The 18577-nt window shown below is 42.0% G+C and overlaps 3 protein-coding genes across 3 annotated transcripts; 2 read left to right on the forward strand and 1 right to left on the reverse strand.

Moving 5' to 3' along the window:
* Positions 1-6914: 6914 nt before the first annotated feature.
* Positions 6915-7628, forward strand: LOC306789805 (transcription factor Sox-14; the record flags this gene model as incomplete). The annotated part of the gene is made up of 1 exon (XM_079285874.1): positions 6915-7628. One exon carries the CDS (start codon positions 6915-6917, stop codon positions 7626-7628), a length of 714 nt encoding a protein of 237 aa, XP_079142000.1.
* A 2159-nt stretch (positions 7629-9787) lies between these two features.
* On the forward strand, positions 9788-12653 carry cldn18 (claudin 18; the record flags this gene model as incomplete). The annotated part of the gene is made up of 4 exons (XM_079284285.1): positions 9788-10007; positions 10906-11070; positions 11226-11550; positions 11667-12653. 4 exons carry the CDS (start codon positions 9788-9790, stop codon positions 11752-11754), a joined length of 798 nt encoding a protein of 265 aa, XP_079140411.1. The 3' UTR covers positions 11755-12653.
* A 3-nt stretch (positions 12654-12656) lies between these two features.
* On the reverse strand, positions 12657-18348 carry selenof (selenoprotein F). The gene is made up of 5 exons (XM_079284286.1): positions 18257-18348; positions 17156-17323; positions 14550-14613; positions 13958-14007; positions 12657-13747 (listed from the first exon to the last, which is right to left on the reverse strand). Exons 1-5 carry the CDS (start codon positions 18302-18304, stop codon positions 13616-13618), a joined length of 462 nt encoding a protein of 153 aa, XP_079140412.1. The 5' UTR covers positions 18305-18348; the 3' UTR covers positions 12657-13615.
* Between the last annotated feature and the right edge of the window lie 229 nt (positions 18349-18577).

Genomic DNA, 18577 nt, shown 5'->3' on the forward strand with positions numbered 1-18577 from the left:
TCATCAAACACCTCGGCTCTGTCTGGGTGATATTAAAGAATAAATAGATCTAACGACATCAGAGAAAATTTGGAACTCCGGGCCCCAGAAATCATATCATTTTGGGTACCTTGAATTATTAATAACACAGTTTATGATACAGCCCAGCTAGAGCATTTACCCTCTGTGAACTCCTGGAAATATCACCACCACCTTTCATCCCACTTCTAGTTTAGAATATGATTTTTTACATACAATGCAGCATTAAATACAATAAATGAATAAAGACAAATATTGTAATCCTTATCGCACTGGGAGGAATGTAAATGTGAACATCTACAATTCCACAACCTGAGGTTTCACAAAAGATTGTGTGATACAGATGATGAGATTATTTTATCATCTAAAATCAATTTAGCAATTTTTCTTTTTGGATATTCACAGTATTCTATCGTGATTGTATCATACTTAATTACATATTATTGCCATTTATTAGTATGGTATTCTAATGGGCAATTAGTTCATACTCAGACACTCCAATACTCACTCCACAACCTAGTAAATTCATCAGCCTGAAAGAAAGAAAGAAAGAAAGAAAGCAACTTGCAACTGGCTACACACTGTACTCAACATGTCAATAGAGTCTGCCTTTCTGCATCTATTACCACTGTCAAACTTACCAAACAATAATAGTGAAATCTTCCAGATTGGGACGAAGGTATATCTGTTGTAAATGCTGTAAAACTATCTTACCTAGAGTGAAATGTAATTTTAAAATGTTTTACGCACTTAATAGAAAGCAGTAGAAAATATATAGTGTGTTTTACAGCAACAAATGTGTGGCTCGTTGGTCTAGGGGTATGATTCTCGCTTTGGGTGCGAGAGGTCCCGGGTTCAAATCCCGGACGAGCCCAAATTTTATACTTAAACCATGTTCAAGCCATGTTCTTTTTTCTACGCTGGGTAAAAGGATTTCTTGCACTCCTTTCTTACGTACAGTATGTCCTTATTGTATTGTTGCAGAAGGAGACTCACGGATGTGACTGCTGAAATGGACAAGATACAGAAAGATTGACAAACTATAGAGCATTATACTGATCTCTAGTGGACTTTTGCAACATTACAATTTGCAACACAATTAAACACTATTCAGCTTTCTGTTCATTTCTTTATTCATTTGCAATTATTTATTAATTAAAAGTCTTTGTGTTATTTTCTGCTCGAGGTTCCTTTTCATCTACATCAAACACATAATTTAGTCTCATAAAATCAGATTTTAGCTCAGTGGCCCATTTTTTTCATGCAACAGATTGTGTCAGTGAAGTATATATCCATATACTGTATATATGGTTTATCCAAATACAAGATGTTAAGTTTAAATACAAGGCGGATAAAGGAAAGTAGTGCATGCAGGAGCTCTGTGGGTCTGAGGCCTCTTTCAGTTCCTGTCTCTCCACATCACCCGTGAAGGGGACATTTTTCATCAGATTACCAACAACTGAAAAACATGCTTACAACAGTCATGTGCTCCAGGTCTAAATCATCATCCTATACTTATTCTGTGCATGGTCTCACTCCAGTGGTGCAGGAGGAGCATCAGACTTCTTAAGGATATGCTCACTTAATGCCTTTCTGTCTTCACCCAGTAGGGGCTTATCTGAGCTTGCTTTTGTGACAGCATCTCTGCTCCCCTCCCTTCAGTCTGGCTCAGGACAGCCACTGCTCTGCTTAACACGAGTCCAGGAGATATCTCGGTAAATACCACTCTTTCCCTCTCTGTTACAGCGAGCATATCATCGCCACAGGAGCTACACTATTTCCATTATTCCCATAAGCCTCTTAGTGGCGCCATGCTCTGTCAATTGCAGTGTGGCTCCATAGCATTCAGTGTGTAGGTTTCTTTATATTTTAAATGCCTCTTTCTGTACCACCCTGCTATTGCAATGAATGTAATGAATGAGAATTAATTCCTGATAAGTTACTGATAATTTTCATATTTTTAAATAGATGCTGTATGATTCCTCAGAGAGAGGAAGCAGTAGATAAAGAAAGGTATGACAGTACCAGCGTTTTTGCACAACTTTTCACATCTTGTGTTATTTACATTTTAAAATGTGCAAGAAACATGCTGACAAAACATGCTGACAAAAACTGGTGACGTGAATGTGAACAGACAACATAGTCTGCTTTTATTTCATCATTAGTATTTATTCTATTTGTCAGATTTACATGATCATTTTGGGCGAATGCAGTTCATTTAAAAATGACCCACTGCAGTTATTTAAAAAATAATAAAAATGCCTGTGTGTAATGGACTGTTCCTAATGGTTCAATAATAAATTGTAAGTGCTTACATGAATTCAATTAAATTCACTTACTTTTGGCTTACTGCACCTCAAAGGACATGAAGAGATCTAATAAAAAGGCAGAGATCGTGCTGTTGTGTCCTGTTTTACAACATCACACAAAAAATTGATTCCTCACTTTAATTACTCAAATCTTAAAGCCATCCTTTTGATATGTGAACTATTATCAGATTATTTTCTCCATGTCTCGCTGAATCACAGCAAATCCCTTCTCCCCAGTGTTTATCTGCTTTGCTACTATCGGCAGGGTCATGAACCTCAGGTAGCACCTTAAACTAGTTAATTATAAATACTGAAAATTGGCTCATTCTCTTCTGAGCTTGACTTTCGTGTCCCTCAGAACAAAGAAATATCACAGACTCTGAGTCAGATCACTTTAGTGTCAGATGGTTTAATCGTCTGCGATGGTTCAGTGCAGAATGCTGTTAGTTGTAAAATAAAAAAACCAGGACAGAAATATGATCATATATATCGATCACGTTCAAACCAAATGTCATGACTTCAGAGATAACTATTTCAGTCTCTCCATTTTTTTTGGATGCATTGGAGCTATAATCATAAAAATAACTTCTTTGCCGCTGGATCAGTTTCCTCCTCCCTCCATCACCACACCCTCATCACCCCCTGAACCAGTCTTTTAAAGTAAGCAGCCACCTGCTTAGCCGGCACCTTTCACTTTTCAAGCAGGACTTAATTTACTGCAGGACATTTTAAATCTCTGTGGCTCTGAGTCGCTGACAAATGCCTGGTTGCAAATGTATCTCATTGACTGCTGACTCGGTTGTATTACAAGCTGGCTGATAGGGGCTGCCACAGTAATGTGGCCCTCAGGTTTATCCTCAGATGTTGGAGGAACTGTATTAATTTAGTTTCGATGGGGCCTTATGAAAAGTGTTCTGGCAGGCAGCAGATCTCTCTCTCTCTCTCTCTCTCTCTCTCTCTCTCTCTCTCTCTCTCTCTCTCGGGTTTGAAGCTATCTGCCACAGAGCCTAAGCATATTCCACCATCAATGTGTCAGTGGGAAAGCTATTAAAACCGCTTTACTTTTCCTAAGTATCATGAGAATAAGCACAAGATTGAGTGAAATCCCCACAAGAGCACTGAACATCGTGGGGATTTTCCCCCTGAAATGTTCCCTAATGGACTGCTCAGAAATGTCAAAAACTCTTGTTAGACTTCAGGGTAGTTTTGGGATTTCAGCGCATTTACTTGAAGCTGAAATGACAAAATTTGAAGTATATGAAAGCCACTGAACTATGCACATAATTAGATGGAAACCCATTGACCAGTTCCCTCTGTGTCGGTTAAGGTTCCTGCTTTTTAAATCACTCCATTCAAATGACAGATTTTCATGAAATAAAAGTGTGTATTGATAATGAGAACATTTTATTATAAATCGTGCTGAAGTTTACCATGATGCGCAGCAAAGCACAAGAGCGTGATCTGGTGAATGAGACAGGGTTTAGACCTTCATCTCATCAAGTCTGCCTTCCTTCTATAATACAGTAGATCGATTGTAATGTTTACAAAGATATAGGCCTGCAACTAACAATCATTTTAAGGTCAATTCATCTGTACATTTTTTTCAATGAGTTGAGAAGATGGAACCAGGTTATATTTGGCATCTGTGCCTAAAAAATTGCAACTGCATGCTTATGATAGGTTCATTTTCTCTTGATGGACTCATCATCCGGCAGTGTAAAAAATGTTCTCCAGAAGCTTCTCCTTCCACGTTTCCAACAGCCAAAGTGAAGAAGAGCCTTTTGTTCAGTCCATCCAGAATATGATCTACTGTAACAGTAACATTGGAGCTGCCATTAAACCCCCCAAAAAGCCTATGTGAGATGAAGCAGCACCATCTCTGAACAATACAGTCGTCACAACACTTCAGCCATTCAGAGAAAGACAGAAAATACATTTCACAAGATACGTAGTCATCTCTGTATTGCTTCAGTTCATCAATACAGTAAGTCAGTGAGGAACATCAGCATTTTCTTCTCCAGCGTGGAGTTTACTTGTTGGATTCTGTTCTTGTCAGACGTTGGCACGCTCCCCCGGCCAGAGCGTCCGGCCTGCCACTCTGTGTCGCCTTTCATTCCCTTTTCACCCCCAGGTCTTTCTGTACCTGTCAATTTCTTTCTACAGCGTGACTCCTTAATCCACCTGAGTGCATGGAGGACAGTTTTGACATAAGAAGAAAAGATAGACTCCTAAGGAGAGGACCAGTATCTTTAGAGCCCAGGGATAACCGGATTACGACAGCCATTTTGTGCTGCTGGCAGTTTTTCTTATTACCCATTTTTTTTCTCCCCCTCATCTCTCCAGAGTTTAAATGCTGCCCTTTAGAAGTCACACCAAACACTGACGAGTTCACAAAAAAACACATACTCTCTGTGTGTTGAAGCTTTGAGCAGAATTAAATGTAATCTTGACAGATGATCAGTTTGCCAGCAATAGATTCCTCCATACTGCCCTTTAGGTCCTCTCATGTTGTGGTCCTCGGACAGTTTTTCCTCTCACTGTCAAAAACGCTCTAAACATGGTTTCGCTGCGAAGGTAATCATTGTCTCTGTGTTGCGCTGGGTGCCTCCTGAGCGTGAAGGCCTGAACCTACAGCACAGCTGATAACAGCACAGCCATGAGGAGACAGATCAACTGTCTGACCCCTGCTGCCAATCACTTTATCCCTAAAGCCCGTCTGCTCCGAGGAAACCCGCAGAATAATGCTTCCCGGAAAACGTCTTATCATCTCCACCACTGATGCAGTGGGCACCGCTGGATCTTTTATGTCCATTTACTTTGCCTTTGAAGAGGCCTGCGGCGCCTTTGATTGCGGGAGGTAAATTAAATAAAGGCCTCCTCCTTGCTGGTTCCCTGATAGCGAAGTTTATCAGCGCTAGACCTACGCCCAGAGCTTCAACTCACCGCCACAGGTCTGTCTACGGGGAAACACATCATGCTTCTGTCATGGTAATAATCCTTTTTGCAGAAGCCATTTTGGGCGCCTGAAGCTTCCTCCTTGTAAAATGAGATTCCTGAGTCCAATCCCTGATTTTACCTATAAACTCCTACATTTTGTAGCAGTGCATCCATGCAGTATGCTGTGTATGATAAAGTTATTGCTCAGGCTTTTCTCCATCAATGTCATTTCAATAACAGACGAGATGGCCATAGTGTATTCTGATCAGATAAGGTATAGTAATTATGAAAACTGCAACAACCAATGAGTCACCCAGGGCCAATGAATTATGGCTATGATTAACATTGATTTTGTAGAGTAAGGGGGAGGGGGAGGTTAGCCGTTTGTACACATATTGATATAAAAGAAGCCTGCATGGAATCGTGGGAAAGAATTAAAATGAATGTCAATGGTTGAATTAGTTTTAACGTTTTAACAAGTAGGAATACAAATATTGGGAGGGATTCTGCAACAAAAGATGGAGACAGGTTTTAGAGTCTTCACCCGATGGCCTATTTAAATTAATAATGGCAGATGCAGGGTCATCTGCAGGGTCATGTCCGCTGTCATTCGGCAGTTTTAGTAACTTTACATTCTGCAATTAAACGTTTAGAGTTCAGCCTGATTCCATACATTTGCAGGCCAATTTTACACCAGAATTCGGTATTTTACCCCAATAGTTATTCCTGGTAGATTGGTGAGGGATTTGAAACAGCGTTTAGACTTTCACGTTGGAATATAAACCGGTAACATTAAATGTTGTGGGTAGGAAGTTTCCTGGAAAGAAGCATCCCAATACTAATTGTCAGATTGTGATTTTAGTTGTTGTTTTCCAGAGGTCTGTTTTTTTGAAGGAATTGCTCCATTACAATAAAACGTGCAGAAAATATAATTAGTTGACCATAAAAATCCAATTTAGAGATTTTCTTTTAGGGGGTGAGGGGTGTTTGGAAGCTGTGACCTTCATTTAAAAAGCATCTGGTTTAATGAGATGGCTTCATAAACAGCTATTTCCTCTGAGATCTTCTAAAACAGACTTAATAATTGAGCAAATGAGCCACACGGGCCTTCATAGGGCAGTGAGGTGCAGCAGTGCAAAACAACTTCCATACTTTAATCCCTCAGCCTTTACGAAATGTGTGTTGTTACTCTCTTTACTGGTTCATTGCCTTCACTTGCGTCAGGAGACATTTGGAGAGACTAAACTGTTGGAGAGGGAGAAGGACGGAGCCCCTCAGACATGTTGTACAGTCACTTTTTGTGAGGGGATTACAGCTCTCTCTCGTTCCCATTGGCTTGGCCCGCCGTGACAGTGGTGTGGTGATGAGTGGCTGACATGCCCAGCATCATCCATAACAAGCTTCCAACTTGGTCCCGTGTGACTCCCATTCTGCTTTGCACTTTATGCTTTTTACCGTTACACGTTGTGCAAAAGCTTCAGTCAATTTGGAATTACGGGTTCTGGTAGTTTCTTACCATAGAGACAGAAAGAATATTTCTTACAACTTTTCCTTTTACGCACGAGACGAGCATGAGCTTTTTGGAGAGGTGACTTAATTTAAAATAGGACCGGTGTGTGTTTTTGTTCAATTAATGTGTAAGCTTCTGACATGGAAAAACCTTTAGATCACATCAAAAGACCCATGAATGCTTTCATGGTGTGGTCAAGAGGCCAGAGGAGGAAAATGGCCCAGGAAAACCCAAAGATGCACAACTCTGAAATCAGCAAGAGACTCGGCGCGGAGTGGAAGCTGCTGTCCGACTCCGAGAAACGTCCGTACATCGACGAGGCCAAGAGGCTGCGGGCTCAGCACATGAAGGAGCACCCGAACTACAAGTACAGACCCCGGCGCAAACCTAAGAGTCTTCTGAAGAGGGACCGTTTTGTTTTCCCGCTGCCGTCTTTCCTCGGGGACGCAGCGGAGCATTTGAAGGGATTTTCCATGGACTCCTTTCTTGTCCCCGGGGATAAAGCCAGAGCGTTCCTTGCTCCCCTCTCCTCTCCCTCTTCCTTCTCGCTGCTGGAGCCGGTGGCGCAGTTCAGCACAGGAGCTGTCCAGCGGATGGCGGAGATGCCGCACGCTCTGGCTGCCGGCGCGCTGCACACGTTTGGATACCAGACTGGAGCGATCGGGGGTCTGGCTTGCCACGGACAGCACACCCACACTCACCCGTCACCCTCCAGCCCGGGATACGTGGTGCCGTGTCACTGTAGCGCCTGGTCTGTCACCAGTTTGCAGCCTCAGGTTGCTTATATTCTCTTCCCTGCAGGGATGACCAAGAGCGGCATGGACTCGTACACTTCACCCAGCTCCAGCATGTGACAGGCTGGATAGCGCACAAGACCTCCCCATAATATGACTGAAGCAAAATAACTGGGCTACAATACATTTTTTATCCTTCAAATAGCAAAGCTGGATAATAGGCTCGTGTTTCTGCAGATATCAAGTGCTTTTCAAAATGCCATGAATTGCTGTTTATCTATAGCCAGCTACTGAGCACCACAAACTCACAAGTCTACATCACACTCGTTGTACCAGGTTAATGCAGAGTAAAGATGTGCAGGAGTAATGCAGAAATGCTGTTACTCTTTTGAGAAAAAACGAATAAATACAAACCAGTTTAAAATTAAATGCACGAGGTTCACGTGTAACCTTTATAAATAATTGATCAAAATCAACAAGCGAACTGACATCCATGTCCATGTTACTGCCAGTCAGATAAACATAAAGCTGTTAAATTAGAGGGCTGGAAGCCTGAAGAGCCAATGTATTTATTTTAATGTATTTATTTTAATGTATTCATTTACCCATGCATAAAAAGGCATAATTCATAGACCTATATTCTTACATTTAGACAGCAACACGTTTGTCCCCCAGACCAGTAAATATATCACATTATGTAGGACAAATAATCAATTTTTCCATAAAATATTTTATATCAGCAGCTACATCAGTTTTGGATAATAAGTCAGTTGCTGGTCAGTTAACAATGTTGCTGTGAAGTTGAGTCAATGAATTGATATTCTAGTTTGTTTTTGGGATTATCCACATCCGCATTTTTTAACGTCTACTGATTATCAGAGGTTTTTTTCGAATTGTTTCTTTGTTAGATGTCATTTTATATCAGACATCAGTTGTAATAATAACTGGGGGAAGTATGTTTTCATGTTCCTGACCCCCTGAGCGCTCTTATTTAAACAAGCAGGCCGATAAGGTGTACAACAAAAGCTTACACAAAAGACAAACAGATATTTACACAACGCAAGAAACAGAAGTTCATCAAACTGACCAACATAACAGAATTAAAATCTCTAGCCCCATGATGTTTGGCGACTTTTGTATGAGTTTCGTTGTGCGTCTGTGAGAGCGAGAGTGAGGCTCATGATAAGAGAAGAATAGAAACTTCTCTCCTCCCCAGTTGTTGACAGAGTGATAAGGTGGTAAGTTGAATCATGGAAATCGTATGAGGTCCTGTTTGTTTCTATAGTTAGTAAGCGGGAAAGAGTCCTCACCTGGAAACCACCGGGCTTTATTCTCAGTGTACATCGAGTCGTAATGCTCGTCCTGTATCTATATGATGCAGAATTATTAAACAGGAAGGACCCGACCACTGATGCTGCATCTGTATATTTGGATCATTTGGTTTTTGTCTCTTGTTTAATTTTAAACAGTAGAAATGCAACAGATATCCTGGCCGGACATAAATCGGGGCCGTTGCAATGACACGGTCAGCATCCCCCCCCCCCCCCCCCCCCCCCCCCCCAGTCTAAAGTGCTTCACTTGACACCCATGGGGAACTCAGAGAGAAGTGAAACATTTAAAGATGTCATCTTGTAGAAGTGTTCTCGAGCAAAGCAACAAATATTTATAAATTCTCAGGTCCAGCTGGACGCAGCTCTGTAGCTGACCCTGACCTCTGGCCTTCATGTGGAAGTGAAAAAGCTTTTCCTTCACTGGTTTCTCACAGCCAAGGCCTGATACCAACGCTTACATTCTGTCCATGATACAATCATCATGAAAAATCTCCATTTGTTAAGTGTTTGTCTTCCTTCGATCTAATAGAGTGACACACTCAGTGCTGCCTCGTCTCTGTGCGTCCGCATGTTTGTCTTTCGGCAGTGCTGCATCATGTTCTCAGTGTGTGAGGGTGTTGGCGTGGCAAAGGGTCGCATAATTCACTCGCAACAGTCGGCGGTTTACCTACAGCCCCGTGGAGTCGGTGAATCAGTTTCCCGTATTTACATTCAAACAGTTAGTTCTCACTTAGGTGCCAGGTGCGCGTATCACCAGTGTGTCCACACCTCTCAGCACAAGGTAGCCCAACCCATGCTGCTGTGTCACCCACTGGGTGAAACCCAACCGCCTCCACCCAACGCCACCATCACTACAAAGCATCTCTTTGCCCGTTCTCATTCTCTCACACACACACACACACGCTGTGCCTCCCTTATATTTCCTAACTGCTGAAGGAGGAAACAACGATGGCGCCTTCAGTTCTGCAGAATGGTGGATTCATTTTGGGTTTGGTCGGTGCAGCAGCCCTCATCGCAGCAACGACCATGAACAACTGGAGCACCGCGGACAGGCAGGGGGAGGTGGTGACATCTGTTTACACCTCCAAGGGTCTGTGGAAGAACTGTGAGACCGCTTCCTCGGGATTCACCGAGTGTCGCCCGCTCTACGGCCTCCTGGGTTTCTCAGGTAGGACAAGACTCTCTTATATTTTAATGTGCAATGTCTCCCATTTATACTCTTAAAAGACATAATGAGCTTTATCTGGTCACAGGATCAATGATAGAGTAAGTAACAACGTTCAAAGAAGTTGTGACCAAACAGTATCAGAGTTACGAGGAAGTCAAGAGCCAAGAAACTAGTTTTTGTCAAATCACAAGGAGGTTTGTCGAGTCTCTTTCAGTAGCATGGGGTTCATGTGCAACATAGAACGCCAAGTTTTTCTCTTTAACGCCACGTATTTGTAGAATATTATGTAAAACAACAACAATTGAATGGTTTAATAAAAGAGATTAAAACACTTTGATTTGCGGCAAAAAATAAACCTGTGAGGACTTTTTCTCGCTACGGTGCTGAAAGGATAAATCATATCATTTTATCTCTCTAACTATTTGGTGTAAATTATATAATTATTGAAACAGATGATATTTCTAAATATTTTTCACTCTGTTTCTGTCGTCCTAATACGATAACTGCATCAAGCACACTGCTATCAGTGTTTGCATTAGCACCAGTTCATTCTGGTCACTGTAATGGACGGCCAGGTCAGTCAACACGGTTATCAGAAACAGAACAAACAAGAAGCAAAGGGCAGGTTCCTACAGCTCACCTACTGTAGGAGAATACAGGTCACATTATCAGATTAAACCCATACACGATGGTCACATCATCGTCTTCGTGACATTATGAGGATGACATGAAGTGTTGCAGGTCTAAATGGAAAAAATAAATCCTATTGTAAGACGTATGTGATGCAGATTATTATACAATGTAGAGCATCTTGGTAGAGTAAGATACAGTGGAATTATCAGTCATTTCAGACATAGCAGGCTCAATATAACACGTCTTTGGGTTTTCTGTCCACTAGGTACTTTCCAGGCTGTACGAGCCCTGATGATAGTGGGTGTGGTGCTGAGTGTCCTCGGAGGGGTGATATCCGTTTTCTCCCTGGCCTGCCTCACAATGAACACCATGGCGGACACCACCAAGGCAAAGATGAGCCTCACCGCGGGCATCATGTTCCTCATCGGGGGTATGGTCACAAATAACAGAAATATGAAAAACACAAGGTTTTTGTTTTTTGTTGGTTGACATCTCTGATTGCCAAGGAGCATTTATTAACAGTTTCTCTATGAAGTAAATACATCACAGAGTTCTTGTCTTTGTCACTCTGTACGCTTCTCTCAGGTGTGTGTGGCATCGCAGGAGCTTCTATCTACGCCAATCAGATTGTGGCCAGTTTCAGGATGTCCACCAACACAAACTATGCAGGAGGATTCGGAGACAACATGCAGGGAGGGGGGATGCCCAGGTCGGACACAAAGATACTTGTTTTGCTCGTGTTGTCGTATTCTCCATATTCTTTGCATGCAGGACTTACATCACGTCTTGTTTGCAGATACACTTTTGGTCCTGCACTGTTTGTAGGCTGGATAGGAGGGGGCACCCTGCTTATTGCTGGCATCCTGAAGTCACTGGCTTTCAAGGGGATGGTGAAAGATGAAAAAACACAGTGAGTCCCCTCATTGAGTTATTGTTGCGAGTCTGTCTGTGGATTTGTTCTGGACTGACTTTATTGCTCTTTCTAGTTGTATTAATCTCCAACACTTGTTGCCTCTTGCTTTTCAGTTACCCGGGGGTTGCTTACAAACCTCAGTCCCACGCCAAAACCGATCACCATTCAGAGGGCGGCAAGAAAGACCAGAATTATGTGTAACTTCAACACTCTGCTGCGTTGACAATTTGTGTTTGTGGTGAGCGTTCACACGCAGCATGCTTTGTGGGATATCTTTTTCTTAAGTTGCCTCATATACACATTAAATACTCCGTCTTTACTATCTGACAATGGGGGTTAATGTCTCACATTGTATCAGCAGGAGTAAGAAGAAAAGAAGTTCTGGCAAAATATGTAGTTTTCACAGTCACATCTCCATGCTTAGATATTTATAAACCCTATACTTGTATGTAATCGAAGCATTTTTTACTTGTTTTGTGAAATCGTTAAAGGTTTTATGTTAATAAAACACTGATTTGTGAAAATGTGGTTTAAATTATTCAAATATAAATGGTTAACAGGAGCATACACAAACCTGTTTATTGACATGTGAAACATGTTCATGTTTTATTGACGTCGGACTGAAGATAAGTAACGGCGCTTCAAGGAAGACGTATTCATATATATGTATGCGCTTTGTTTTAAGTACAGCTACTGTACCCGTTACAGATATGATCTGCTACATTAAACGGCCCAACAGCACTCGTCCTTGGAAAGAAGCTGTGCAAAGTAACCTCAGCAGCTGCCCGGCCCTCTGTGCGCTCTCTACACACTGGTAGCTGCATGAAGAAGGAACAGGAGACGTAAGAGATGTTATGTATATGTTCTGGAGATGTATTTTAGTGCTGGTTTTTTTGGAATAAATTTAGCAATTTCAGGCAAGTTTGACCAACCCTCTGACTAAGTGTTGTAACTGTTTAGTCCACCTGTCCCAGCACAGAGCTGTGATGCTTTAGACCACAAGATGTCAGCACATCCATGTCTGTGGTTTTAAATGAGGCGAGTCTATCTGCACTCGAGTAACAAAGACAAAATAGCTAATGACAGAAAAAACAGAGGCTTTGTTTATCGTTGCATATTTATACTGTCAACTCACTTGCTCAAAAAACAAACAAGCATCCGTAACAAATCCAGTTTCTCTTCAAAGCAGAAGATGCCAAAAAAATACCACAAATTCACATCAGACCTCACATCCCAACACAGGTTTACTGCGAGGTCGTCACTAACGTGTGCTTCAGCAAAGACACCTGCATTAGAAGAGCAACTGGGATTCATTTGTAAACACAAATCAGTCACAATGTTGAGCGTTATAAAAAAAAAGAAAATCATACATGAATATCAGACTGACAGAAGGGGAAGTAAACTCCCACAGGTAGACAACGAAACAGTTCATGATGTGCGTTGTTTTTCAAACCTAATGGACTCACTTTGAGCAATGATTACTCGGTAATGTTATGCATTATTTCGAGTGTGCTGTCCATCGGGGGTCTGCGATGACGTCTTCCGCACCCTCGCATAAGTTATTTGGTAAAATCCAGACAAGAAATTGAGGATTTTTCACATACAAAAACAGTCATATAGTGATTTAACAACCATCTTTCAAGGCCGAGTTGTGTACAAATTGGTAAATAACATAAAGGTTCGGTTCACCCAAATTATAAAAAATAATAATTTGTCAGTAGCCCCCCTAGTAGTCTCTATCCATGCAGATAGTTTTCATTTGTTAATGTTTTAAAGATCTGTCTCTTGAGATTTCAACCACAACCTAAACACAACGGAGCTCAGAGTATTCTAGTTTGTAGGACTCGATTTCACAGGTTCTAGAAGGACAAGTTGGTTTAAATGTGATTTGTCAGTGCTGCGAGCGCCACAAACAGAACTCCATTTACCTGAAGGTGGACGCAGACATCTCAGGAACATAAAAACAAAAAATATCTGCGTGGCTACATACAACTAGAGATATTGTAAATTTGGGTGAAACGACCCTTTAACTGAAGACTAAAAACAGAAAACATACACGTGTCTATATCCGGTCTAATTTCTCACTCAGGAACTCCTCCACGCTGTCTGTGTTCCACTTGAGGATGCTGAGTTCTTCAGCGATGTTCCCGTTATCGTCCAAAAGCTTTAGTACAGGATCAGAGCCTCTCACGTACTGCAGAGTGGGAAAGAGAGAGAAACAGGAGGCGTGTTAGGAAGGTTTGCCCTCAATACTGATGAAAGACAGTCAATGTTTGTGAGTCATCTGATTAACATAATCTGATTTCCCTTCGAAATTGCCTTGTTTCCCCCCCCAGATGAAGCTTAATGTGCGTGTAATTATGAAATTATATCAACGTGCTGGTTCACGATTCATCATCCTTACCTTGATCTGAAGACCCTTGAACATCTTCGGCTTGTCACTCCTGACAAAAGCTAGAGATAAAAACACCAGTGAGGCAAATGTCAGGCAGTGAATCAGTCAATTAGTCTTTCCACTTTAGTACCGAGGTCTGTCATTAGTGACAACTGTAAACGCTCCTGGGAATGCGGCATAAACAGCAGCTGAAGTAAACAAAGCTGAAGTAAACAAATGGCAGCCATATGGCGCACACACCGGGCTCCAGACGTCTACTCCCATTCTGAGGCTGCAGTAACTCCGTCAACGTAACCAGACACCGAATTAACCAAATGTTACACCGAGCAGAGATGGGAGGTCTCCACCGGAGACAAAGAGGGAGAAAAAAAACAACCTTCAAAAGCTTGTTTGAAAAACAGCCCTCAGGCATTTTAGACCACCTGCTGCTGCTGCTGCAAAAAAAAAAACAGAAAAGTGATTTCAAGAGGACATGTTCCACACATCCCCATTGACCAAGGCACAGAATCACACACTTAGTTGCAGGAAAGAGCTGCTACAGTTAAGATCAAGTTAAAATAATAAATATCAGAATATAATCACGTCCCAATAAAGAACTCACCTTGGACTTGGGGGAACCGCCCCAATTTTCATCCACACACCTCGAGGATGGCCCCAGCGTAGAGCTGTGTAAAGAGAGACACAATGTCAGGTAGTCCATGAGGAGTTTCCTCCCCACACACACACACCAATGCCCACACACAGAGACATAGCAGGGCTCTGTCCCTGCTGGTGGTTGGTCACCTGGCCTGGAGGAGTAATTTGATTCGGGCACACTGATTCATAAACGTGTCCAGGAGACTCCTCTGGGGTTATTGAACTGGGAGGCTGTGCATATGGAGCAGGGCTAATGGATGGCCGGGTGTGCAGTGCTCACTTGTAATCAAACCTGCAGCACCGATACACGATAAGTTAGAGGAAATTGGAGTGTCACAGCAGTATTTCAACACCATGCTCTGTTTTCCGTTTCAGGGAAGAGAGCGCTAAATGACCTGGTTGGCTGGGTCACGTGGCAAATTAAATTACCCGTGCAAAGCTCAGATCCTTCCTCAGTCTTTCTGTAAACAATCCAGCACTGCTAAAATTAAATTTCCGTGCTTTTCATTTTACCACGCATTGCAGATCAGCGACAACTCACGGCCCCGTTGAGAGCAGGAAACTGGAAACAAACGACAGGCCGCTCTAACTGGACGGCTGGGAGCATTTGAACAACGCTCTTAATTAGCTAGTCACCCCGTCTACCAGTGACTTCAGATGCAAAATAATACACGAAAGGAATACATTCTCAATACCTCGATCCACGTACTCTCTTTATCTTACTTCTATCTATGTTCACTAAAGCCTAAAGAATTAAAAACACGGCCATATTTATAAATGATGAAGTACTGTCAATAAAGGAATTTGCCAAACGGATATGAATAAAGGTTAACAAGAAAGAAATATATGATCATAGATACACCATTATTCATTATTCTGTGAGCATACCAACATTTATGGTGCAAGTCAAGATTAAAAGGATAAGTCTGGCAATACTATATATTTTGTTATTGTCATCATGAAAACACCATAACTAACACTTCCTGTGGGCGGCCCACAGACCCAAACCCAATACTTCCTACTGAAGACATCAATCTTTAAAAACAGGTCAAAAATATAGAATTTAATTTCTAAACAATGCTGCATACTTTCCTAAAACAGCCAGGTGCTGCAGCTTTCAGCAAACGTTGCTCAAACAGGAGGAACTAGCGCATTTGTAAGGGACTATTTTCAGCCGCAGAGCTACTGTGCCCGATACCGAGAGGGATCATCGGGTCACTGTTGGTTTTGGTCTTTTCATGAGACTTAGTGACAACAAGAAAAATACAACATATCACCAAACATATCCTCTATGGCTTAAAAGGCTTCCCGTGCTTTGTCATCAACACTGTATAGAGGTATAGAGAAAAGGTAGCACTCACACACACACCTTCAGCTGAAAGTTGACTAATTTGAATTTCACCAATTTATTCTGGTCTTAAAAACATGCTAACGTTTGGGCGTGGTGGAGCATCAATGATGTATTGTATAGGGGAGCGGAGGTGCTCTGCACAGAAGCAAGCACACAGTTGAAAATGAGTAACCGAAATGCCATCCATGCCCACTGAATCTTACTAATTGACAAGGCTGCGCAATAAGCCGTTTCTCAGAGGGTTTAATGATACGGCACTGATGACGACTTGAAGTATTCTAAAAGGCAGATAATTGTTGCCGTCTGAGGAGTAGAATGTGCTCAGTGACACCGTGGTTTCTACTGGTACCCTCAGCGTCAAGTTCCACTATGTGACATTTCACTGAAATCGTGAGGAGGAAGAGGAATATTCCTTCCTCTTAGTGTCCGTCTGAAGCAGAGTTATCATCAAGAGGTGTAATGAGGTGTGCACTACACTTCGCCAAGGTGCTGTTGCTAGGATACCACACACGCTCTGGGGACTGTGCTTAATCAAAGAAGGGTTACGTTGTTTTTCACACAATCACTCGGCTCAGGGTTTATCCACCAGAGGCAAGCAGGGAGTCATTCTGAATGTGTTGTAGTCACCGGCGTTATGAGAGCACAGTCACACCTCCTCACTGGTTACAGAAAGGTTGTTAGAGCAAAACTTGATATTTCTACCTCATGGGGAGTGTCACACTAGGGTGGAGGAGGCTCGACTCTGAACATCAGAGAGAAGGATTGAGACAGAAAGCTACAGACAGAGTTTGTGTGCGTGGCAGCTCAGATCTGACGCACAGCTGCAAACAGTGTAAACAGACCCAGTGGCAGAGAGGCTAAAACTAGGTTGTTTTGAGTAGCAGCTCAAATGCTGGAGGTTAGGATCCTGTCAAATAAATGTGACACGGAGGTCTTCTGAGTGCTTCTACTATCCACTGAGGAGCCTGTCGTCTGTGAAGCTCAGTGAACTGGAGAGAGCTTGCCGATCAGCTCAAGATAAATAAACTTATCTGTTGTGCGTCATCAAATTTGGCAAGTCAGCATGACGGCAGCACAGGACAACAAATAAGTGTTACACAGTCCATTGTCACTGAATCTCCTTTTATAAAGCCTTTGTACCTCCTCCTCCTCCTCCTGAATCTAGACAGGCAACTACTTTATGTTTGCCTATTTCTCTGGAGCGCTGTTGTTCCCTTTACCTTGCGCGCTTCCATCTGGGCCTCCTGTTGGCAGCACTGCTGGCAGTCGGGCTGCAGCTTGTTGAGGCTGAACTCCCCGAGAAGGTCACAGGAGCTGCACAGCAGGTTGCTGGAGAAGCCCAGATCCCTGCATGCCTCAGACGTCAGATCGGCACCATACGCCGACAGCTGGAGAGAGGAAGGAGGAGATAAGAGTCACACAGATACATAAAAGGTTGGCCTTTAAAAAAAGAAATCTTACTTCACGTACAGATTATGTTACCGATAAAAACAGAAATTAAGAATTGAGATTGTGGATATTTGTTTGCTTTAGAAGTGCAATAGAAATCCTGAAACAAACACAGATGAGAACTTTGAAATGTCACTTGTATGTAGTTCTGTAAATTAACTCTAAATTACAATGACACGTTCAGTGTATTGTTGAATCAATATATAAATAATTATTTATCAGGCTATAGGAACATGGTTCTAAAACTAAAATATCATCTATTAATTCAATTTTGATTTAGAAAGAAAATGTAACCAGCAAATGTTTAAGCATTTTCACGTGACTGGGACTAAAATTGCAATAAAGTTGTTGATTTAATTATAAATAATCTCAGCAAAAGAGATGTAATAGTCTGGTAGGAATGTGGGTAAACATGTGTTCATCCTGTGTGTGTTCACAAACCGTCCTGGTGTCACAGTGAATAATGTAGGACTCAGCTGATGGGTACTTTGTTCGTCAGTTATTCTTGTAACTATGTCACTCCCAGGTAGATTTAACATCATCTGTTTTCATGAATCAGGAAACCAGAGTCCTCTCAAGTTAATTACTCCATTTTAACATTGCCTTTCTCTTTCAAAACACCGGTTTCGACAAACCAATCTGTTAATAACTATTATATTTGAGTTAGCCGACATAAATACTGAGGCTTCTCCTCATCGGGGCTCTCAGGGTTTTGAAGATAAGCCACGTCATTTAGAAGCTCCGGGGCTGAGCAGGACGCGGCTCACAAACATGAACACAACGGTAGACGGCTCACAGACCGCAGCTATGCCGACGACAACACACGACTGACAGCGGCGACAACTGCTCATTTTCATTGTAAATAAACTCACCGTTTGTAAAAGCGAGAGAAGCCACAGAAGATACACCTCTCCCGACATTTTGGAGCTTGCTTTATTAGCATAAACTATTCTGAGGACCCCTTTATTCCAGGAAGGGCTGCCCCCTCGCGCCTGTCCGTTAAACTTAATAACTGACCGTTTATTTTTTCTCGGTGTTCAACGCTTGCTAACATAACATCGTTCATATCCGTTATATTAACATTTCGATAAATATATGCGTAATTTTGGATAATTTAATTTAGATTAATGTTTTTTTTAGTTTTGGCATGTACCAAAGTCGACTCTAACTGTCTTCTTCGTCTCTGTTTTTAT

Source organism: Melanostigma gelatinosum (genome assembly GCF_949748355.1).
Source record: "Melanostigma gelatinosum genome assembly, chromosome: 15".
NCBI classification, from domain to species: Eukaryota; Metazoa; Chordata; class Actinopteri; order Perciformes; family Zoarcidae; genus Melanostigma; species Melanostigma gelatinosum.